The 18,782-nt window shown below is 36.0% G+C and overlaps 1 protein-coding gene across 1 annotated transcript in view; it reads right to left on the reverse strand.

Moving 5' to 3' along the window:
- Positions 1-13,994: 13,994 nt before the first annotated feature.
- KLHL4 (kelch like family member 4) overlaps positions 13,995-18,782 on the reverse strand; it is a 114,377-nt gene continuing 109,589 nt past the window's right edge. The window contains exons 10-11 of the mRNA XM_060087103.1: positions 15,534-15,705; positions 13,995-14,054 (exon numbers count right to left, since the gene is read on the reverse strand). Of these exons, the coding sequence (XP_059943086.1) occupies positions 13,995-14,054; positions 15,534-15,705 (232 nt within the window). The remainder of the gene's footprint in view (positions 14,055-15,533; positions 15,706-18,782) is intronic.

An 18,782-nucleotide genomic window follows, 5' to 3' on the forward strand; every position in this document is an offset into this window, starting at 1 on the left:
GTCTTGGCAATGATTTTTGGGATATGACACCTAAGCACAAGGAACAAAAGCAAAAATCAAGTGGTACTACATAAAACTAGAAAGCTTCTGCACAGCAAAAGACATGATCAAAAATGAAAAGGCAACCTAGAGAATGGGAGAAACATTTGCAAACCATCTATCTGAAAAACGGTTACTATCTAAAATATATAAGGAACTCCAACTAAATAGCAAAAAAACAAAAAGAAAAGCAAACAAAAAATTGATGAAGAAATGGGCCAAAACCTGAATAGACATTTCTCCAAAGAAGGCAAACAAACAGCCAATAGGTATATGAAAAGGTGCTCAATATCACTAATCATCAGGGAAATGCAAATCAAAACCACAATGAGATACCAATTCACATCTGTTAGAATAGATATTATATAAAAACACAAAACAAAACAAAAGACAAATGTTGGCAACAATGTGAAGGAAATGGAACCCTTTTTGTATGCTACTGGTAGGAATGTAAATGGGTGCAGACACTATGGAAAACAATATGGGTTTCCTCAAAAAAAAATATAGAATTTCCATTTGATCCAGCGATCCTACTCTTGGTATATATCCAAAGTAATTGAAATCTGTAACTCAAGGAGATATCTGGACTTCCATTTTCATTGCAGCATTATTCATAATAGCCAAGATACATAAACAACCTAGATGTCCATGGATGGATGAGTGGATAAAGAAAATATGGTATATACGTGCAATGGAATATTATTCAGCCTTTAAAAAGAGGGAAATCCTGACATTTGCGATGACGTGCATGGGCTTGGAGGACAATATATTAAGATAAATAAGCCAAAGACAAATACTGTATGATCTCATTATTATATGGTATCTCAAATGGCCAAACACATAGAAGAAGAAGAAAGTAGAATGTGGTTCCCAGGGACTAGGGGCTGGAGGAAATGGAGATGTGTTGTTCAAAGGGTACAAAGTTTCAGTTATGCAAACTAAATAAGTTCTGGAGATCTGCTATACAATGTAGGGTCTGTGATTAGCAATATTGTGTTGTGTACTTGAAAATTTGCTAAAAAATGTAGATCTTAGATTATATGCATTTAGCACAAAAGGAAAAAGAATAAAGCAAAACAAAATAAAGGGAGAAGTAAGAAACTTTTGGAGGTGATGGGTAAGTTTGTAGCATCAGTTGTCATGATGGTTCCATGGATGTATAATTATGTCCAAACACATCAAGCTGTATGCAGTAAAATCTACAGCTCTTTGTATGTCAATCATACCTTAATTTTAAAAAGGTACCTAAGTGTTGAAAGTTATATTAGATAATACATGTAAAGAATTTAGCACAGGGTTCAGCACATAATAAATACTTAAATATTAGTTATAAAAAAAAATGGGTAACCTGTGAGTCCCTACTAACTACTTCACTCACCATATGTAGCCTCCAGAAAAGAAGGTCCCTACCAGGTCAAGGATAATGTAGAGGAATCGATTTTCCTTTTACAACTTTCCTGTGTTTTTCTAATGTAATTCTGGTTATGCCTGGATCATTAAGGCCTCAATGTAGATAAATAACAATTATTTCAAATACGTTGATCTACAAACCACTGGATAAGTGTGGAAAATAGTAGTACACACCCATGTTCAGTCCCCACCTCCTTACTGAATAAACATGAAGACCACTCTCCCTTACTCCTCTCCAGTTAATGGGTGCCATGTGACTGGTTCTATTTAATGAAATGTTAGTGTGTGTGTCTCTTCTGGGCTGAGGAATTTAAAAGTCACTATGCTACTCCACACTGTCTTCTGTGTTAGTGGTCTTGAGGTCACGTGTTGGAATTTAGTGTCACAAGATGTAGAGAACCCAAATATCCAAGTGACAAGATGAAAGAAAGTCCATCCCCATCTTCAGCCCATGCTACCATCCCCCAACCGTGCACATGCACGAGCACACAAACACACACACACACACACACACACACACACACACACTAAACGTGTATCAATATTTGCATGAATGATAAATAAACATCTGATATGCTAATCCAGGAAGATTTTGAAGTTTCTTTGTTAGGACAGCCTTGTTTGACCTATTCTGCTGACTGTAAATATTGTTACAATTTTGTTTTCCAATGACTGATGAACCAGATTCTATGAACTCCTTGGACATAGTATCCTTTTTGTACAGAGCATCTTTATGATACCATATAGTAAATTTAAAGCTTCCACAGTCAGCAATAATATGTGAGAAATCCTGGGATTTGCTAAGTAATTCATGAGCCTCATTCTGTACTTCTTCACAGTCACTTTTAGATAATAAATCTCTTCCAGAGAGATAATTATGACATTCATATATCATATTTATGTGCTTTGGACTCAAATAAATCTGGCCCTGCTACTTAGTAGCTGTGTGGGTTAGGGTACGTCACTTAACCTCTCTGAGGTTCAATTGTCTCATTTGTCAAATGTAACTAAAACAAATCTATCTAGGGATACTGTGAGGATAAAATGAGGTAATACATGAAAACCATTTAACATGGTACCTAGTAAATATGCATACTATAATTTAACTGTTAGCTCATTATAGAAGGGGATTTTCAGCACTGATGTATGTAGCAGAGGCATTTGAAGAACTTAAAATGCTTTTCATATTGGCCCCAAATCTGGCCCACCCTTACATAGTGATAGGAGCATTATTATTCCAAGAGTCAATTAGTGCAGATGACACCATCCCATGTCTACTTTCATGGAAGGTAGTCCAGACCAAGGAAAAGTATTATATCTGGGAACAATGGATGGTTAAGAATCTCAGGATTAACAATGATGAGTAACCTTAGCCACCTCTAAACCTGAAGGGCAAGGGTAGGGTGTAGTTAGTGAAATCCAGAGAAAATACGTAGCTATAGGAGAGAGATGCCCAACAGAAGCTGTGGTTTTCTGTAAAATACATATACTGCCACAGTGCCCTGGCAGACAGAGAGCCAGGATAATAAATAACCTTTCTCTCCTCTTACTCTCACCTACAACCTCCTTCCAGTGCCTCTGGTTGAATAGTTCCCCAAATGAGAGTCAGAGAAAAGGTGCTGTGTTGATAGAATCCTTAGAAGTCAGCCTCCCAGGTCACAGAGCAGAGTGGAAAAGGGCACAAGTAGATCTAGAGGAGCAACCAGAGAATAAAGAGCAAATCTATTTGCTTACCCAAGGCCTGAGTTTCTAGAGAAGGTTGCATAGGAGGAAGGTGGCAGAGAGGCTGAAATAAATTTTCTCAAGCTAGAAAGGCTGCAGAGGTGTTGCTACCTGAACTTGCTCCATGGTGGAAGAAGGACAAAAGTGGAAAGACCTCAGAGGGGATGGCTGAGGGTTCAACAGAGGGAGGTTAGGAACTTCTAGGTCAGTGTAGAATATGATTTAGTTCTTTAAAAATAAAGAAACATGGCATCTGACTTTATGGAATAAGAATCATATCTACTAAACACATACTATTACTCTGTGTGATTTTCCAAATTGTAACACAAGAAACCTAGTTATTTTGTGCTGATAAAAGTTATAGGTTATCTTCCTAAATTCATACTATATAACAATGTTATAGGTTATCTATCTATATAGTCCTTCCACTTATCTTCTTAAAAAATGACTACTACACATTTAAAACTGGCACCAGTATATATCTGTTAATATTTTGCTATATTTTTTCCTGTCTTTTTTTCTCCAAAAGTACCAACCACTAACATAAATTTAGTGTATATCCTTTCAGTCAATTGTTTTGTACTTTTACATACACATATAATGATTTTTTAAAAAGGTTTGTGGAAGTGGAATTATATTATCTTAGCCCTTTTGAGAAACAACCTATCCTATCTGGTTCTTGAGTACGTTCCTCTCCAGTCTGACATACAGAAATCAGAAGAACATCTGAGTGCTTAGCTCTATGGTTCCCTCCAAATCTTCTGTATCAGGTGAATCAATTGTTCTAGCAACAAGACCATCCTTCAGGTACACAGGTAACTTATACCCTCATTTAGGGGACCATGGGGACTCTTGGACAGTCTTCTACTATATTTATGGTCACAGGAAACTCAGAGTTTATTTTTATCCACTTTATGCCTAGACCTACATACTATGCAATGATTTCTGATTTACAACTGCTTCAGCATAATGCTGGGGCTTGCTATCTCCCTAGGATTTATCCTAGAAAATAAGGTATATATCCTATCTGAGGGGTCTATTACCCCTAGGTCTCAGCCGAAGAAGGTAAGGACATGGCCAGTTCCCTCCTCCCCAAAATATATACTCATGTCTGTCTTGTTTCATCACCAATCCTCTCCTCAATAATCTTTCCCTCCAAACTCATGGTATCTTTATCTACTCTTAGTGGGGAACCAGGAAAAATCCTGCTTCTAATTTAGCATAACTTTTGGGTAAATTTTTATTTCTTATACCTAGATCAATGGTCTTTTGAATTTATAAAGTAAGATTTTATTCTTTGCTCCTCATTGGGACTATAGTGTTCCAAAGTGCAGATGGTTACAGAATGAGAGTGAATTCCAAGAAGTAAAGAACATCTCAGATAATATGTAAATCATTACTCTGTTACACAAGCACAGTCACACAATATGCGACATTTTGTGTCTGACTTCTTTCACATATCATAATGCTTTCAAGGATCATCCATGTTTTAACACATATCAATAGTTTTTCCTTTTTGTGGCTGAATAGTATTCCATTGTATGGATATACCACATTTATGTAATTATTCACGAGGTGATGGATATATTGTTTTTTCCTCCATGCTTGACTATTAAGAATAAATCTACTATGGACATCCAAGAACAGATTTTTGTGTGAATAGATGTTTTAATTTCTCTTAGAATGTGCCTAGGAGTGTTATTGTTATTGGTTATTGTTATAGGTATCTATATGGTAGATAACTCTCTGTTTAACATTTTGAAGAATCACCAAATTATTTTCCAAAAAGACTGCATAATTTTACATTTTCTCCATCAATGTATGAAGGTTTCAGTACTCGCCATACCTGTTATATCCTGTCTTTTAAAATTTTAGCCATCCTAGTGGGTGTAAACTATTATCTTATGGTTTTGACTTACATTTTCCTGATAGCTAATGATTTTGAGCTTGTTTTCATGTGCTTATTGGACATTTGTACATCTTCTTTGAAGAAATGTCTATTCAAATCCTTTGCTCATTTAAAAATTGGATTATGTATCATTTTATTAATGAGTTATGTTTTTTTAATAAAATTCTGGATACAAGCCACTTACCAGATATCAGATTTATACCAGTCTGTGGGTTGTATTTTCACTTTTTTGATAGTGTCTTTTATAACACGAATGTTTTAAATTTTGATGAAGTATAATTTATTTTTTTATCATTGTGCTTTTGGTGTCATTTCTAAGAAAACATTACCAGAGTTCATGCAAATTAACTCCTATATTTTGATCTAAGAGGGCTATAATGTCATGTCTTACATTTAGGTCTATGATCCATATATTTTTATTTTTTTATTGTAGTAAAGTATACATGACATAAAATTTAACATTTAAACATTTTTAAGTGTACAATGTAATGGCATTAAGTATATTTACATTGTTGTGTAACCATCACCACTATCCATTTCTGGAACTTTTTCATCATCCCAGACTGAAACTCTGTGCCCATTAAACATTAATTTCCTATAATCTCCTGCCCCAAACCCCTGGTAACCACTACTCTATTTTCCATCTTTATGAATTCTATTATTTTAAATACCTCATATAAGTGGAATCATACAGTATTTGTGTTTTTGTGAGTGGTTTATTTCACTTAGCATAATTCAAGTTTCATCCATATTGTAGCATGTCAGAATTTACTTCTTCTTTAAGGCTGACTTGTTTTTTTTGCATTTATATTCATCAGGGATATCGGCCAGTATTTTTCTTTTCTTGTCGTGTTCTTATTTAGCTTTGGTATCAGGGTAATGTTGGCCTTGTAAAATGAGTTTGGGAGTACTCCCTCCTTCTTGCTGGAGTCCTTGAGTGCCATGGTGTTGGAGTGGGTTGTGAAAGCCTGGGACACGGTAGTCAGCTTGACAATGGGCCCTGCTGGATTTCCCCTGGAGTCTGTGTCACAGGCATTGATTGGGAGCCTGAGGCCACAAAAGCCACCCAGGGCAGTAGGAGCCAGCCAGTGCTGGAATGTCCTGGGAAACTGCTGGAGTTTGATGGAAGTCTGTTGTCACAAGGGCTACCTGATGCCATAGGAGCCAGCTGGTGCTGGTGTAAGCTGGGAGTCTGCATTCATGGGAGCTTATCAGGAACATGGTTCCAGCTGAGTAAGCTGGCACCTTGCTGGGCTGTGATCCTGGGACCACTGGAGATGCCTAAGACTGTGGGAGCCAGTAGGCACAAGAGTGGATTGAGGGCCTTGGTTCATGGAAGCATTCTAGGAGCCTGGAGACAAGGAAGCTGCCTGGAGAGGAAGAATCATCTGTGGCCACTGGCCACCTGGGACTGCTGAAGCTGGCCAGTTCGTTGGTGGGGAACTGAATTTGCAGGGGCCCTCTAATAACCTGGAGCCAAGGAAGCTGCCTGAAGTCATGGATGTTGTCTGCGACTGCTGGAGTAGCAGGCACCCATGTGAGATGGGAACTTGACTTCCTGGAAATCTGCTGGAAGCCTGGTGCTGTGGAAGCTACCTGGGTCCTTAGGAGCTGCCTGGGGCCACTAGAGTCAGCAGATATCAGATGAACTGGGAGCCTACTGGAAGCCTGGTACCACAGATGCTGCCCAGTGCCTTGGGACCCACATGGGGTCACAGGAGCTGCCAGATGCCAGGGTTAGATGGGGGGACCTGGATTTACAGGAGCCCACTTTGTGCCTGGTACCATAAATGCTACCTGGTGCCACTAGAGCTGGCGGGTGCCAGAGTGAGCTGGGACCTGACTTCCTCAGAGCCCACAGAGAGCCTGGAATCACAGGAGCCACCAAGGGTCACAGGAACAGCTTGGAGCCCCCAGAGCTGTCAGGTGCATGGGTGTGACGGGGGCCTGGGTTCCAAGGAGCCTGTTGGGAGCCATCCTATAGAAACCACCTGGAACTGTGAGAGGTGCCTGGGACCACGGGAGTAGGCAAGTGCTAGGGTGAACTGGAAGCCTAAATGTGTGGTAACCTGCTGGGAGTCCTGGCATAGAAGCTGCTTGAGATGCTGGAGTAGGCATGTGCCAGAGTGAACTTGGGTCTGGCTTCACAGGAGTCCATCAGGAACTTTATGCCAAAAGTGACACTTGGGGCCACTGGAGCCAGTAGGCACCAGAGTGAGATGGTGGCCTGGGTTCCTGGGAGCCTGTGGGGAGCCTGGTGACAAGGGATCTATGCGGAGCTGTTAGAGTTGACAAGTGAGGAAGTGAGCAGGGACCTTGGTTCCTGGGAGTCCTCCAGGAGTCCTGTGATGGAAGCTGCCTGAGGCTGCTGGAGTAGGCAGGCACTGGAGTCAGCTGGGGTCTGGGTTCATGGGAGCCTGCTGAGAGCTTGGCGCCAAGGATGGCATTTGGGACTGCCAGAGCTGCCTGCAGTCACTGGAGCCTAAAAGTACCAGGGTGAGTGGGGGTCTGGGTTTGCAGGAGCCTGCAGGGAGCGACATACAGCTGTGGGAATTGGCTTGGTGCTGGAGTGGGTTCTCTCTGGGATTTGTGGTAAAGTTGGGTACCCATTTTACTCCCCTCCCATGGGGAAGGTGTCTTTCTCCACACTGACCTGCCTTAGCTTAGGAGAGGGGTAATGAGGTAGTGTGAATCTGTCTTTCTTACACTCCTCAATGTGTCCTTCCATATTTCTTATTTCTGTGGTTCACCCAGGTGCTGTGATTGCCTCACCTAGAGTATTTGCTCTTGTGGAAGTATTTTCGTGTTTTCAGACCTATTTTTAAATAAGACTAGTTGTTCTCTGATGGCCAGAGCCTCTATGTGTTCCAATTCTAGCAAGGTCTAGTTAATTATGATCCAGATAGGATTATTTAACCACTCACATAGACACTAAAGCTTATGGAATCAGGCTGTTTGTATGAGGGTCTCCATGACCTTAGATGAAATGTGAATTGGGAAAATTCAGCTGGCCTTTGTAGAAAAGTGAGCACCAAATACTGATTCTCCATTACTTGGAATATAATCTAAATTACACAGACCTGGATATGGTAGAGATTTCATAAACCTAGCCCTAATTTATGTATATATCACTAGGGCCTAAGACACAGTAGATCCTTAATAAATATTTGTGATGCAGGGATATTATTTTCGAAGACTATTATGTGTTTTTTTTTCCTTTTAACATTTACTCATGTGTGAGATTCCAGTATTTTGCTAGATATGTTCATTTCACCCATTGTTTGTGTATAATCTGAGTTTGTGTGTGTGTGTGTCTATGTCTGTGTAAGGGAGGGGATTAGGATTACAACAGGAAGGCAAAAAATGTGGATACCAATATTAAACTTTAAGCATGTCAAATAGGATTTTTTCCCTGGTCTGTAGTAGGCAATAATCTTGAAAAACAAGTATTGTCAAGAGAGGAAAAATATTCTATGGATTTTAGAAAATGTTTCCTTTACATATGGGGAGGCAGGTTTATGAAATATGAAGTTTATGTGGTGTCTTACACAGACTAGAGAGAAGATACTCCTTCCATTATTCAGTTGGGTCTTAGTGTCTCTAGCAAGTGGTATATGATGTAAAAGAAGTCCATTACAAAGAGGAAAAGTAACTGAAAAACCTGTCCCTCTTCCTCAGGTGACTGTGGTAAGAGAAAAATGACATCTGAAGAAATGTATGTTTTATGGTCTTTTTTCTTTTCCTGGAATAAGATCTTGAGGTGGGAATCTTGTTGGAGAGCTTAAGAGAAAATCTGAAATCAGAGCAGTTTTTGTTCTCTATTCCATTTGGGACTATAGGAGGAGACTTCCTTTCAGTGTTCCCTACATATCAAAATGTGGCAGCAACCACATTTGAGTCAGGTTGATGTATGGTAGAGTTAGGAAGAGAGAGAAACTGAGTTTAGTGCCCCAGAGTCTCCTCTAAGGTCCTGTGTAGTATAGAAAGTATCTAGAATTTCCTTCATGCCCTATGGAAATACTGGGAAAGTAGCTGATGTTGTTGTCTGGAGAGTCATCATAATATAGGTTTAGGGCTGCAGAGCAGGAGAACCCTGAGAGCAAGGCCATAGTGATTACAGAAAAATCAAGAACCAATATTTTCTTTCCAATCTGAGTATAATGTCTAAATGTATCAGCCCTTACACTTGTTGAAAGAGTATATATATAAGTTAATAACTCGCTTTCTTATCTTTGTTAGCTTAAACCAAACTGATAGGTCATCTTCACTATGCTATGGTAACAAGGGTCCTGACCCTATAACTCCTTTTCCAACCTAGATTTGACTGAAGCAAGCACAGTTATGTTTCAGTACTCTGAGCCTCTGCAGCTCTCCATTCTGACTGCTCAACTCTGCTCAGATTTTGGCAGCCCAGCTAAGCCATAGTGGCCCAAGCACAACTCTTTTCCAGTTTTTTTTTTTTGACACATAACAAATACATCACTATATAAGTTTAAGGCATACAGCATGATGGCTTGATTTATATATATTGTGTAATGATTATGACAGTAGGCTCAGCTAACATCCATCATTTCATATAGATACAATAAAGTGAAAAGAAAGAAGAAAGAAAAAATATCCTTATGATGAGAACTCTTAGGATGTATTCTCTTAAAAACTTTCTTATGCATCATATAAAAAGTATTAACTATTATCATTGTTGTACATTATATTCTTAGTACTTCTTTATATTATAACTGGAAAGTTGTACCTTTTGACTACCTTCCTCCAATTTCCCTTTCCCCCACACTCCACCTTTAGTAAGCAGGTCTGATCTTTTTCTATGAGTTTGGTTTCTCTCTCTCTCTCTCTCTCTTAGATTCCACATATAAGTGAGATCATAAAGTATTTGTCTTTCTCTGACTTATTTCACTTAGCATAATGCCCTCTAGATCCATCCATGCTATTGAAATGGTAAGATTTCCTAATTTTTTATGGCAAAATAATATTCCACTGTATAGATAGATAGGTAGATGATAGATAGATAGATAGAAAGATAGATATACCACAAGGTCTTTAACCATTCATCCATCAATGGACACTCACTCTGTTTCCATGTCTTGGCTATTGTAAATAATGCTGCTATGGATATGGGAATGCAGATATCTTTTCTTTCTTTTTTTTATACATCTTTATTGGAGTATATTTGTTTGACAATGTTGTGTTAGTTTCTGCTGTACAACAGAGTGAATCATCTATATGTATACATATATCTCCATATCCTCTCCCTCTTGAGCCTCCCTCCTACTCACCTTATCCCACCCCTCTATGTTGTCGCAAAGCACCGAGCTGATCTCCCTATTCTATGCTGCTGCTTCTCACTAGCTATCTATTTTATATTTGGTAGTGTATATATGTCGATGCTACTCTCACTTCACCTCAGTTTCCCCTCCCTCCCCGTGTCCTCAAGTCCATTCTCTATGTCGTCATCTTTATTCCTACCCTGCCTCTAGTTTCATCAGTACCATTTTTTTTATTCCATATATATGTGTTAGCATATATATTTTTTCTCTTTCTGATTTACTTCGCTCTGTATGACAGATTCTAGGTCCATCCACCTCACTACAAATAACTCAATTTCATTTCATTTTATGGCTGAGTATATATATACATATATATATATATATATATATATATATATATATATATATATATATATATATATATATTCCATTGTATATATGTGCCACATCTTCTTTATCCATTCATCTGTTGATGGACACTTAGGTTGCTATCATGTCCTGGCTATTGTAAATAGTGCTGTAATGAACATTGTAGTACATGTCTCTTTTTGAATTATGGTTTTCTCTGGGTATATGCCTAGTAGTGGGATTGCTGGGCCATATTTTTAGTTTTTTAAGGAAATTCCATACTGTTCCCCATAGTGGTTGTATCAATTTACATTCCCACCAAAAGTGCAGGAGGATTCCTTTTTCACCACACCCTCTCCAGCATGTATTGTTTCTAGATTTTTTGATAATGGCCATTCTGACCGGTGTGAGGTGATACCTCACTGTAGTTTTGATTTGAATTTGTCTAATAATTAGTGATGTTGAGCATCTTTCCATGTGCCTCTTGGCCATCTGTATGTCTTCATTGGTGAAATGTCTATTTAGGTCTCCAAAATATGCAAACAGCTCATGGAGCTCAATATCAAAAAACAAACACCCCAGTTAAAAATTGGGCAGCAGATATATCTTTTCAAGTTAGTGTTTTCATTTCCTTTGAATATAGTCCCAAAAGTGGTATTGCTGGATCATATGGTAGTTCTGCCTTTAATTTTTTGAGGAACTGCTAAACTGTTTTCCATAGTGGCTGCACAAATTTGCATTCCCACCAACAGTGCACAAGGGTTCCTTTTTATCCACATCCAGCATTTGTATTTTTGTTGATGGTCATTCTAATAGGCATGAGGTGATATCTCATGGTGGTTTTGATTTACATTCCCCCAGTGACTAGTGATGTTGAGCATCTTTTCATGTACCTGTTGACCTTTCATATATCTTCTTTGAAAATATGTCTACTCAGGTTCTTTGCCCATTTTTAATTGAGTTGTTTGTTTTTTGCTACTGAGTTGTATGAGTTCTTTATATATTTTGGATATTACCCCCCTTATTAGATATATGTATGGTTTGCAAATATTTTTCCCCTTCCATAGTTATTTTTTGTTGTTGTTGTTCATGGTTTCTTTCACTGTAAAGAAACTTTTAAGTTTGATGTAGTCCCACATTTTTATTTTTTTATTGTTTTGCTTGCGAGCAAGATTTTCAAAAGCAGCCCAGGGCAACATATACATTCCTCTCCTACTAGTCAATAGCTGATCAAAATGAAGCAAGCCTAACTGGACCATAAAGAAGATACTATTCTAAAAAAAAAAAAAAAAAAGAAGATGGTATTCTTTCTCTGTTTGCCTGACCAAGCATGACTCTGGACATGATTTCCCTATTGGTGCCATCTAGCTGTGACTGGAGCATTGGCAAGCTGAGCTGTGGTAGGTCCTTTGATCTTTCTTTTTCCCACTGGTTCACACTCCAATTTAACTTGACAGGCCAAGCTTTGCTCTGGAGATAAAAGTTTAAGTAACTCTATTTCTGCATTGACTTAGATAAGGTATGAATTTAAAGATCCAACAGAACTCTCTGCATGTGTGTTTATTATTTTTTACAGCATCTCTATGTTTCCATCTCTACCCCTAGAACTGAAGATGTCTATAACCCTTTATTTAGAATTAAAGACAATGGTAGGAATAAGAAACAAAGCAGGGGTATTTTATTTTTGTATTTAAATACTTTAGCTGTTGGAAAAATAAATATCAAAAGGTCAATTCAAGCTGCACTTGACATAATCTAAAGCCACACTTTATAACCAGAGGAAATAGATTTTATTTAAATTCAGTTTGTCAAAGTACAAATATCTTTGTACCACTTATGTTGCTCTTTTTTAAAAAACTTAAAAGGTAGTAGTACGTTTTATAAGCATCGTTGGATTTTATTTGTTGGTTTCACATACTACAATACAAAGCCCATTCAAAAGGACATATTGCAGAAATTCTAAAATCGTAATTTAATTGAAAAGTTACTTTCATAAAGAAGGTTTTCCAACATTTTATTTTAAATATTGGGTTGGCCAAAAATTTCATTTGGGTTTTTCCATAACATCTTATGGAAAAACCCAAACGAAATTTTTGGCCAACCTCCCCCCCCCTTTTTTTTAAATAATTGGACACGGAAGTGAGAATTTAAAGGTAAAATACTACACAGCTAGTCTTTTTTGTTGTTCTTTTTAATTTAAAAATATCTGTAGTTCATATATCCTTAACATTCTCTACTGGATGAATATAAAATTGACAGAAAAGCATGTACTGGTACATAAAAAATAATTATAGAATTAACCACGGATGTTGAACATTTTAGTGCTTCCATGTGTTAATATTGTAGAACATCTCAATTTTACTGCCGATGAAAAATTGCTTTGTTTTTGAAAACTGGTTTAACTTAATGGCAGGTGTTTTAAGAGTTCACAGAAATGTTTGAGGAGAATGTTACTATCTATACAAGTGAGGCCCTGACACTCGAAAGCTGAGGTCACAGTTTGTATCAATATGATAAATATTCACCATTTTATTGTATAGATTGTGTATATGGAATTACAGTAATATTTTACTGGTAAAATAAATGTTGTCTAACAAGACAACATGTTAAGGAATACCAAATCTATATGTGTGCTTTGGAACATGGTACTGTAAAAGAGTAAGTCTGTGAAAATTTTAACCTACTGTGATCAGCATAACAAATTATGTCAATGAGCGTTTTTTTTTTTTTTTTTATCTCACCACAGTAAAAGCTTTCTTCTTGGTAAATGTGAGGTATTATTTAGCTATTTGGGATATTGTTCAGATAAAAGAATGATGTCTTACTGAAAATCAAACCTTATAATTTAAGCTTTAGATGTTCTCTTTTATATTAGTTATGTTCCAAATGATAGGGTACCTATTTTTTGTTTTTGAAATAGAAAATGTTTTTAACTTATCAAACTCAAAATTACCGATGCTTTTATAACCTTTTATACGTTGGTCACTATCAATTTCCCTTAAACATTTTAATATTTTAAAGTAACGGGGCTAAACCTAGACTACTGGATTTTCATTTATATTATTAGTTGCAACAACATATACACTAAATACCTATATGTAATTAATGTTTGAAAACTTGCTTTGGCTTCACAAATGAGAGTATTTATAACTACATATTAAAATGACACAAGAATTTTCATGTTTGATTACTAATTGAAGGAAAGAACGTATTTCTTCTTTCTCTCCTCTTCCTACTCCACTTCTTGAAATTATCCAGTTTCCTTCCCTTTGATAAAGATAGCTTTATGGTAGCTTCACCACCACAACACATGCACCAGCTCTTCCAATGTTAACAGGAACTTCCTAACACAGAAAACAAAAACAAGGAAAGAAATGCCGTTTGAATGAACTCTGCCTTTAGCATAATATATTGGTGTTGAAAAAGTCCTTACCTATTCTGTCCCAACCTTCATATTGTATAAAGATATGGGGAAATGCAGCCCAGACAATAGTCCAATGTGGAAAGAGCATAGTCTTTAAAATGAAGTAGGCCTGAGTTTGAAGAACAGGTGGTCTTGGGTAAATTTCACCTCTCTGATAATTTTCTCACTTTAAAAATTACAGCTAATAATACTCATTCTTCAATGAGTTTTTGTTAGGGTTAAGGAAGATAATGAATGAAAATAATTAGACATATAATAGTTATGATCTCATTATCTATTTGTTCTCTTTCACCATTTTCAAGGTCACACAATGAAACTGTGAAATGTCTGGAATAGAATCTAGGTCTCTTAGCTACTGGTCTATAATTTTCTGAAAAGTAAATTACAAACATTTTGATTCTTGTATTTGACCTACATCCTTGTTTGCTAAATATTTTCCTCCATTTCTAACTGGTCCTAACCATTGTAAAGAGCAACCTACATGGCAGAACTTTAATATTTCTGAGGGTCTTCATGAATCATATTCTTGGAGGAAAGAGCTAGAAACCCATTATCAGGTGTCAGTATATTAACACATAACTTATTTAGAACAATAACCAGCTTACTACGTAGAAAACAGAGCACCATGAAGTTAGTATAAGGGAAGGTGAGGTTTGATACCAAATACAAGGTTTGCTTGTTTGTGGAACTGGTAAAGAGTTAATCATACTTCATATTTTATTAATCCATCAATTAATCAACAAAACACCATTAGATACTTTGGAATAAATATAGAGATATAACTTCAAAAGCTGTCAGAAGCATCAAGTTTCTTTTAACACCCCCAAGATGTCCTTTCAGTGCCCCTTCTTGTACTTTCCTTAGAATTTCTTCTGTTAGATGCCCAGCACTCTTGAGAGAGTTTAATTCCAGTCTCTTACTGTGCACCAAGTCCCTTGAATGACTGATCAGTACTTAGGAGTGTTGTAATTTGTAGAACCTCTATAAGGAGGGGACTGAAAGATTTTCCTCCTGGGCACCAGCCAATAAGAAGGAGCAGACATTTGTGGGTGAGGACATTATTCTTTGCTTCTCAAGTCATAATACATACATAGAAAGTTGGTCAGAGAGTAAAGCTCTTGGATTATTGAATCTGGTTTACTTTTCTGTAAAAGGAATGAGTCCATCATTAAGAGAATGTCTTGTCCCCAATTTATATAAGTACTGATGGATCCTGCTAATGATAAAACAGCTCAGTTAATAATTAACTATAGCTAAATAAAGCACATGCTATAAATTTCATTAAAATAATTTAGTTCAGCCCTAGAGAGGAAGAGAATGGGATTAATTCCAAACACATATTTTAATTTTTAAATTAAAACCTGAAATATATCAATTTGAATACTTTAAATGAGAGTACCTCTTTCCATTCATCTTTCTGTGTATCATAGGACTCAACAGTGTTCAAATAAGTATGTCCATCATATCCTCCAACTACATAGAGTTTGTCTCCAAGGGGACATACAGCAACAGCATCTCGAGGAACCCTCAGAGGTGCCACAGTTGACCATGAATCATTTTTTGGATCATACCTTTAAGAAGTTTAGGAAGACAATTGAGAAGAAAGTTCAACAGTGCTAAATTAAAAATAACAGACATTAATAAAATGTACTCTTATGTAATATAAGAAATTAAAAATACCTTATACATACCAAGTGTAGTCTGACTAATAAACGTTAAGGGTAACTAAATGACAGAATTCTCTTCAGCCACCAGATGTCACTCAAAGCATAGTGAAAATGAATTTCCGTTTAAAAATACCACACATTTCTTTGAACAGTACTCAGATTCTCTATGAGGAAATTTCACATATTGGCAACTTAACATTATGTGGAAAACGTCCCCTCTGTCATTTAATATGCTAGCTGGAATGGGTTTTTCTTATTCTTTGTTTATCCAAGTTATATCTGAGATACCTGATATTGTTTATATGCGAGCTCACATGTTAATAATTCTGAATATAATTGCCTTTTTGTTTTATAAACTATAGTACCCTGGTTTTAATACTCTTTGTAGTTACGATGACCACAGTTGTATTCTTTTTCCTCTATGAGAGTTCTTATTTATCTTCACAGGACCCTGGGATGTTTTTCCATTTTAACTTGAAGTTAACTCCTTATCCCCAAGCCTATTCTGTAAGCAAAATGAAAGAGAATTCAATAAGCAATATTAATTTAAATCTTCTCCAGGAATTATTTCCTAAAATTTGAAGCCAGTATAGAATACTAAGATCTAAAAGGGGTGAACAATAAGAAAATACTTATATAATTATATGTGGAAATTATCTCTGATTTTATTTTGGCCTATTTGTAAAGCCCAATGAAAAACATTTATTTTACAAAATTTCATTTATTACCATCTACTAATTTCCTTACATTCGTATTACTCGTCTTATTTCTGTTTTTCTCTCTTTAATCATAATCTAAATTATCTGATCCCAGCTTCCATTTGAACTTAGTCTCACATCCAGTAATATTTTTAATAATATCTGAAATCAGCAATAATTAAGATGTCCTCAATATCCACCATATATTGTTGGATGTCACCTTAATTTCCGATGTTATATTAAAAAGCAGAACCAGAAAATCCACAGCTGTATGCTTTAGCTAATCTGAATCTTTAACACAATTGCTATTGTTAATTGATGTTGTGCTCAGCTAACACAGTACACACATATATGAATGGTGAACCAGGGCTTGCAGAAGGATTCCCTATAGATTTGCATCCAAAACCCAAGATTTTTCTGCATGTGCATGATAATGAATGCTCAAAAATCTGAATATTATCTGGACACTGCTTTATTAACTAGAGAGGTTTGAGGAATGTAGAATCTTTTGAAGAAAAAAAATGGCAGCTTGGTTGTTGTCTGTAATGACACAGAGGATATGTTATGAAAGAAAATGTTAGCCACTACCTCACTTTCAAATTAAAACAGCACCGCATTTCTCCCCTTTTGTTTCTCTTTTGCTTTTCTATTTCTCCTTACTTTGGATATAAGTATATATATATTCTAGTGGAAATAAAAAGGAGACTGAAGTAAAGATAATTAGTCATGGACTTATTCCTCCATTTAGAGTAACTACAGACAATTTGCTTGACTTCTTTGCCTCAATTTTCTCATCAACATTATAGAAATAATAATCCCTTACCAAGCCAAAACAAGTTTATGTATTTTAGAAAACCTTTAATTTAAATGATTATCTTAATTAATTGGATGAGTCTTCTAAGGTACTGGGTAGGCCACCAATGTTTTACCAGAAAATATTGTCAGGAATATTGTCTAAGACATGGAAATGAGGATTATCTGATTCCACAGAGTGTGCATCTTTGATTGAATTTCTAACTGACAAGGCTATTTTACAACTCTATAGGTGTAGAAGTTAAGCTGTAGAAAACTGAGTTTTCTTGTGATTCCTATACATAACCATAAAATAAATTTTACCTGGTAGAGATAGAATTAATGTCTAACCCCAAACGATGACCCCACCCAAATATTACATTTTTTCCCTATAGGTTATTAACTGCTTTTGCATCTATTAACTTTTTTTTCAGCATTCCTAATTGTTTTTATGTCTTTTCTTCAAAGATTCTTTGAAGCAATTTTAACATCTTATGGGTTACCTCATTAATTAATCAATCACACAAAATTCTTTGACACATTACTATTATATTTGTATGAAAGTTATAATTTTCAAAAACTGTACTTTAGCACTAGTTGTTTTCTCAAGATCTTTACAAGGAAAATGCCAATAAGGGGATAAAGTTAGTAATAACAATAATACTAATTACAAAAATAATACAAGCAAAGTAATAATATGTGCCAGGCAAGACACTAAGTGCATTAACATTTATTATTTTGTACCCTATGTGGTTGATACTAAAATTATTCCCATTATTCACATGAGGAAACAGATGTTTAGAGATGTAAAGTAACTGGGTCAAGGTCACATAACTTGTAAATAACAGATCTGGGATTTGAACTCAGAGCTCTCTGACTCCAAATCTAGTGGTTTTAACTAGTATACTATACATTTTTTGGTATGCATAAAGTGCTTTCTCCCATTAAAATTAAAAATAGTATATTTGGAAATATAATTATATCATTAAATAAAGTTAAACATTTAATTATTAGGATGTTTGTAAGCATTTAATTTTGTAATCTGTATTATGAAATTTTCTATATCATAAAATATGAACTGAGTTTATATTTTCCTAGTTGTGTGTGTAAATACCTATTGAAATTGTTTTAGACACATCAAGCTATTGTAAGGCTAATTTCATGGTGATCACTCTACAGTGCTAAAATGCAGCACAATTCATCTCTCTTTCAGGTCTTAAGATAGAATTTCCCAATTTCAGGGGTTCTTGGTAAAGCCAGGAAAATGCTGGCATAATAATGGGAGAGAAGAAGGTGATTTAATTAAAATATTTTATGTATTCTAGACTTTTTCCTTATGAAATGTATTCTTTTTGGACCAAACCTACTTTCTTAATCCCATACATTTAGATACAAGGAACCAAGTAAATGCAACACAATTTACACCACTAAGGTACAATAAAAAGTGTCCAAAACTGAAATAGAAAAAAAAAAAAAGCATAGACTTCAGTA

This window comes from Mesoplodon densirostris, chromosome X (assembly GCF_025265405.1).
Source record: "Mesoplodon densirostris isolate mMesDen1 chromosome X, mMesDen1 primary haplotype, whole genome shotgun sequence".
NCBI lineage: Eukaryota > Metazoa > Chordata > Mammalia > Artiodactyla > Ziphiidae > Mesoplodon > Mesoplodon densirostris.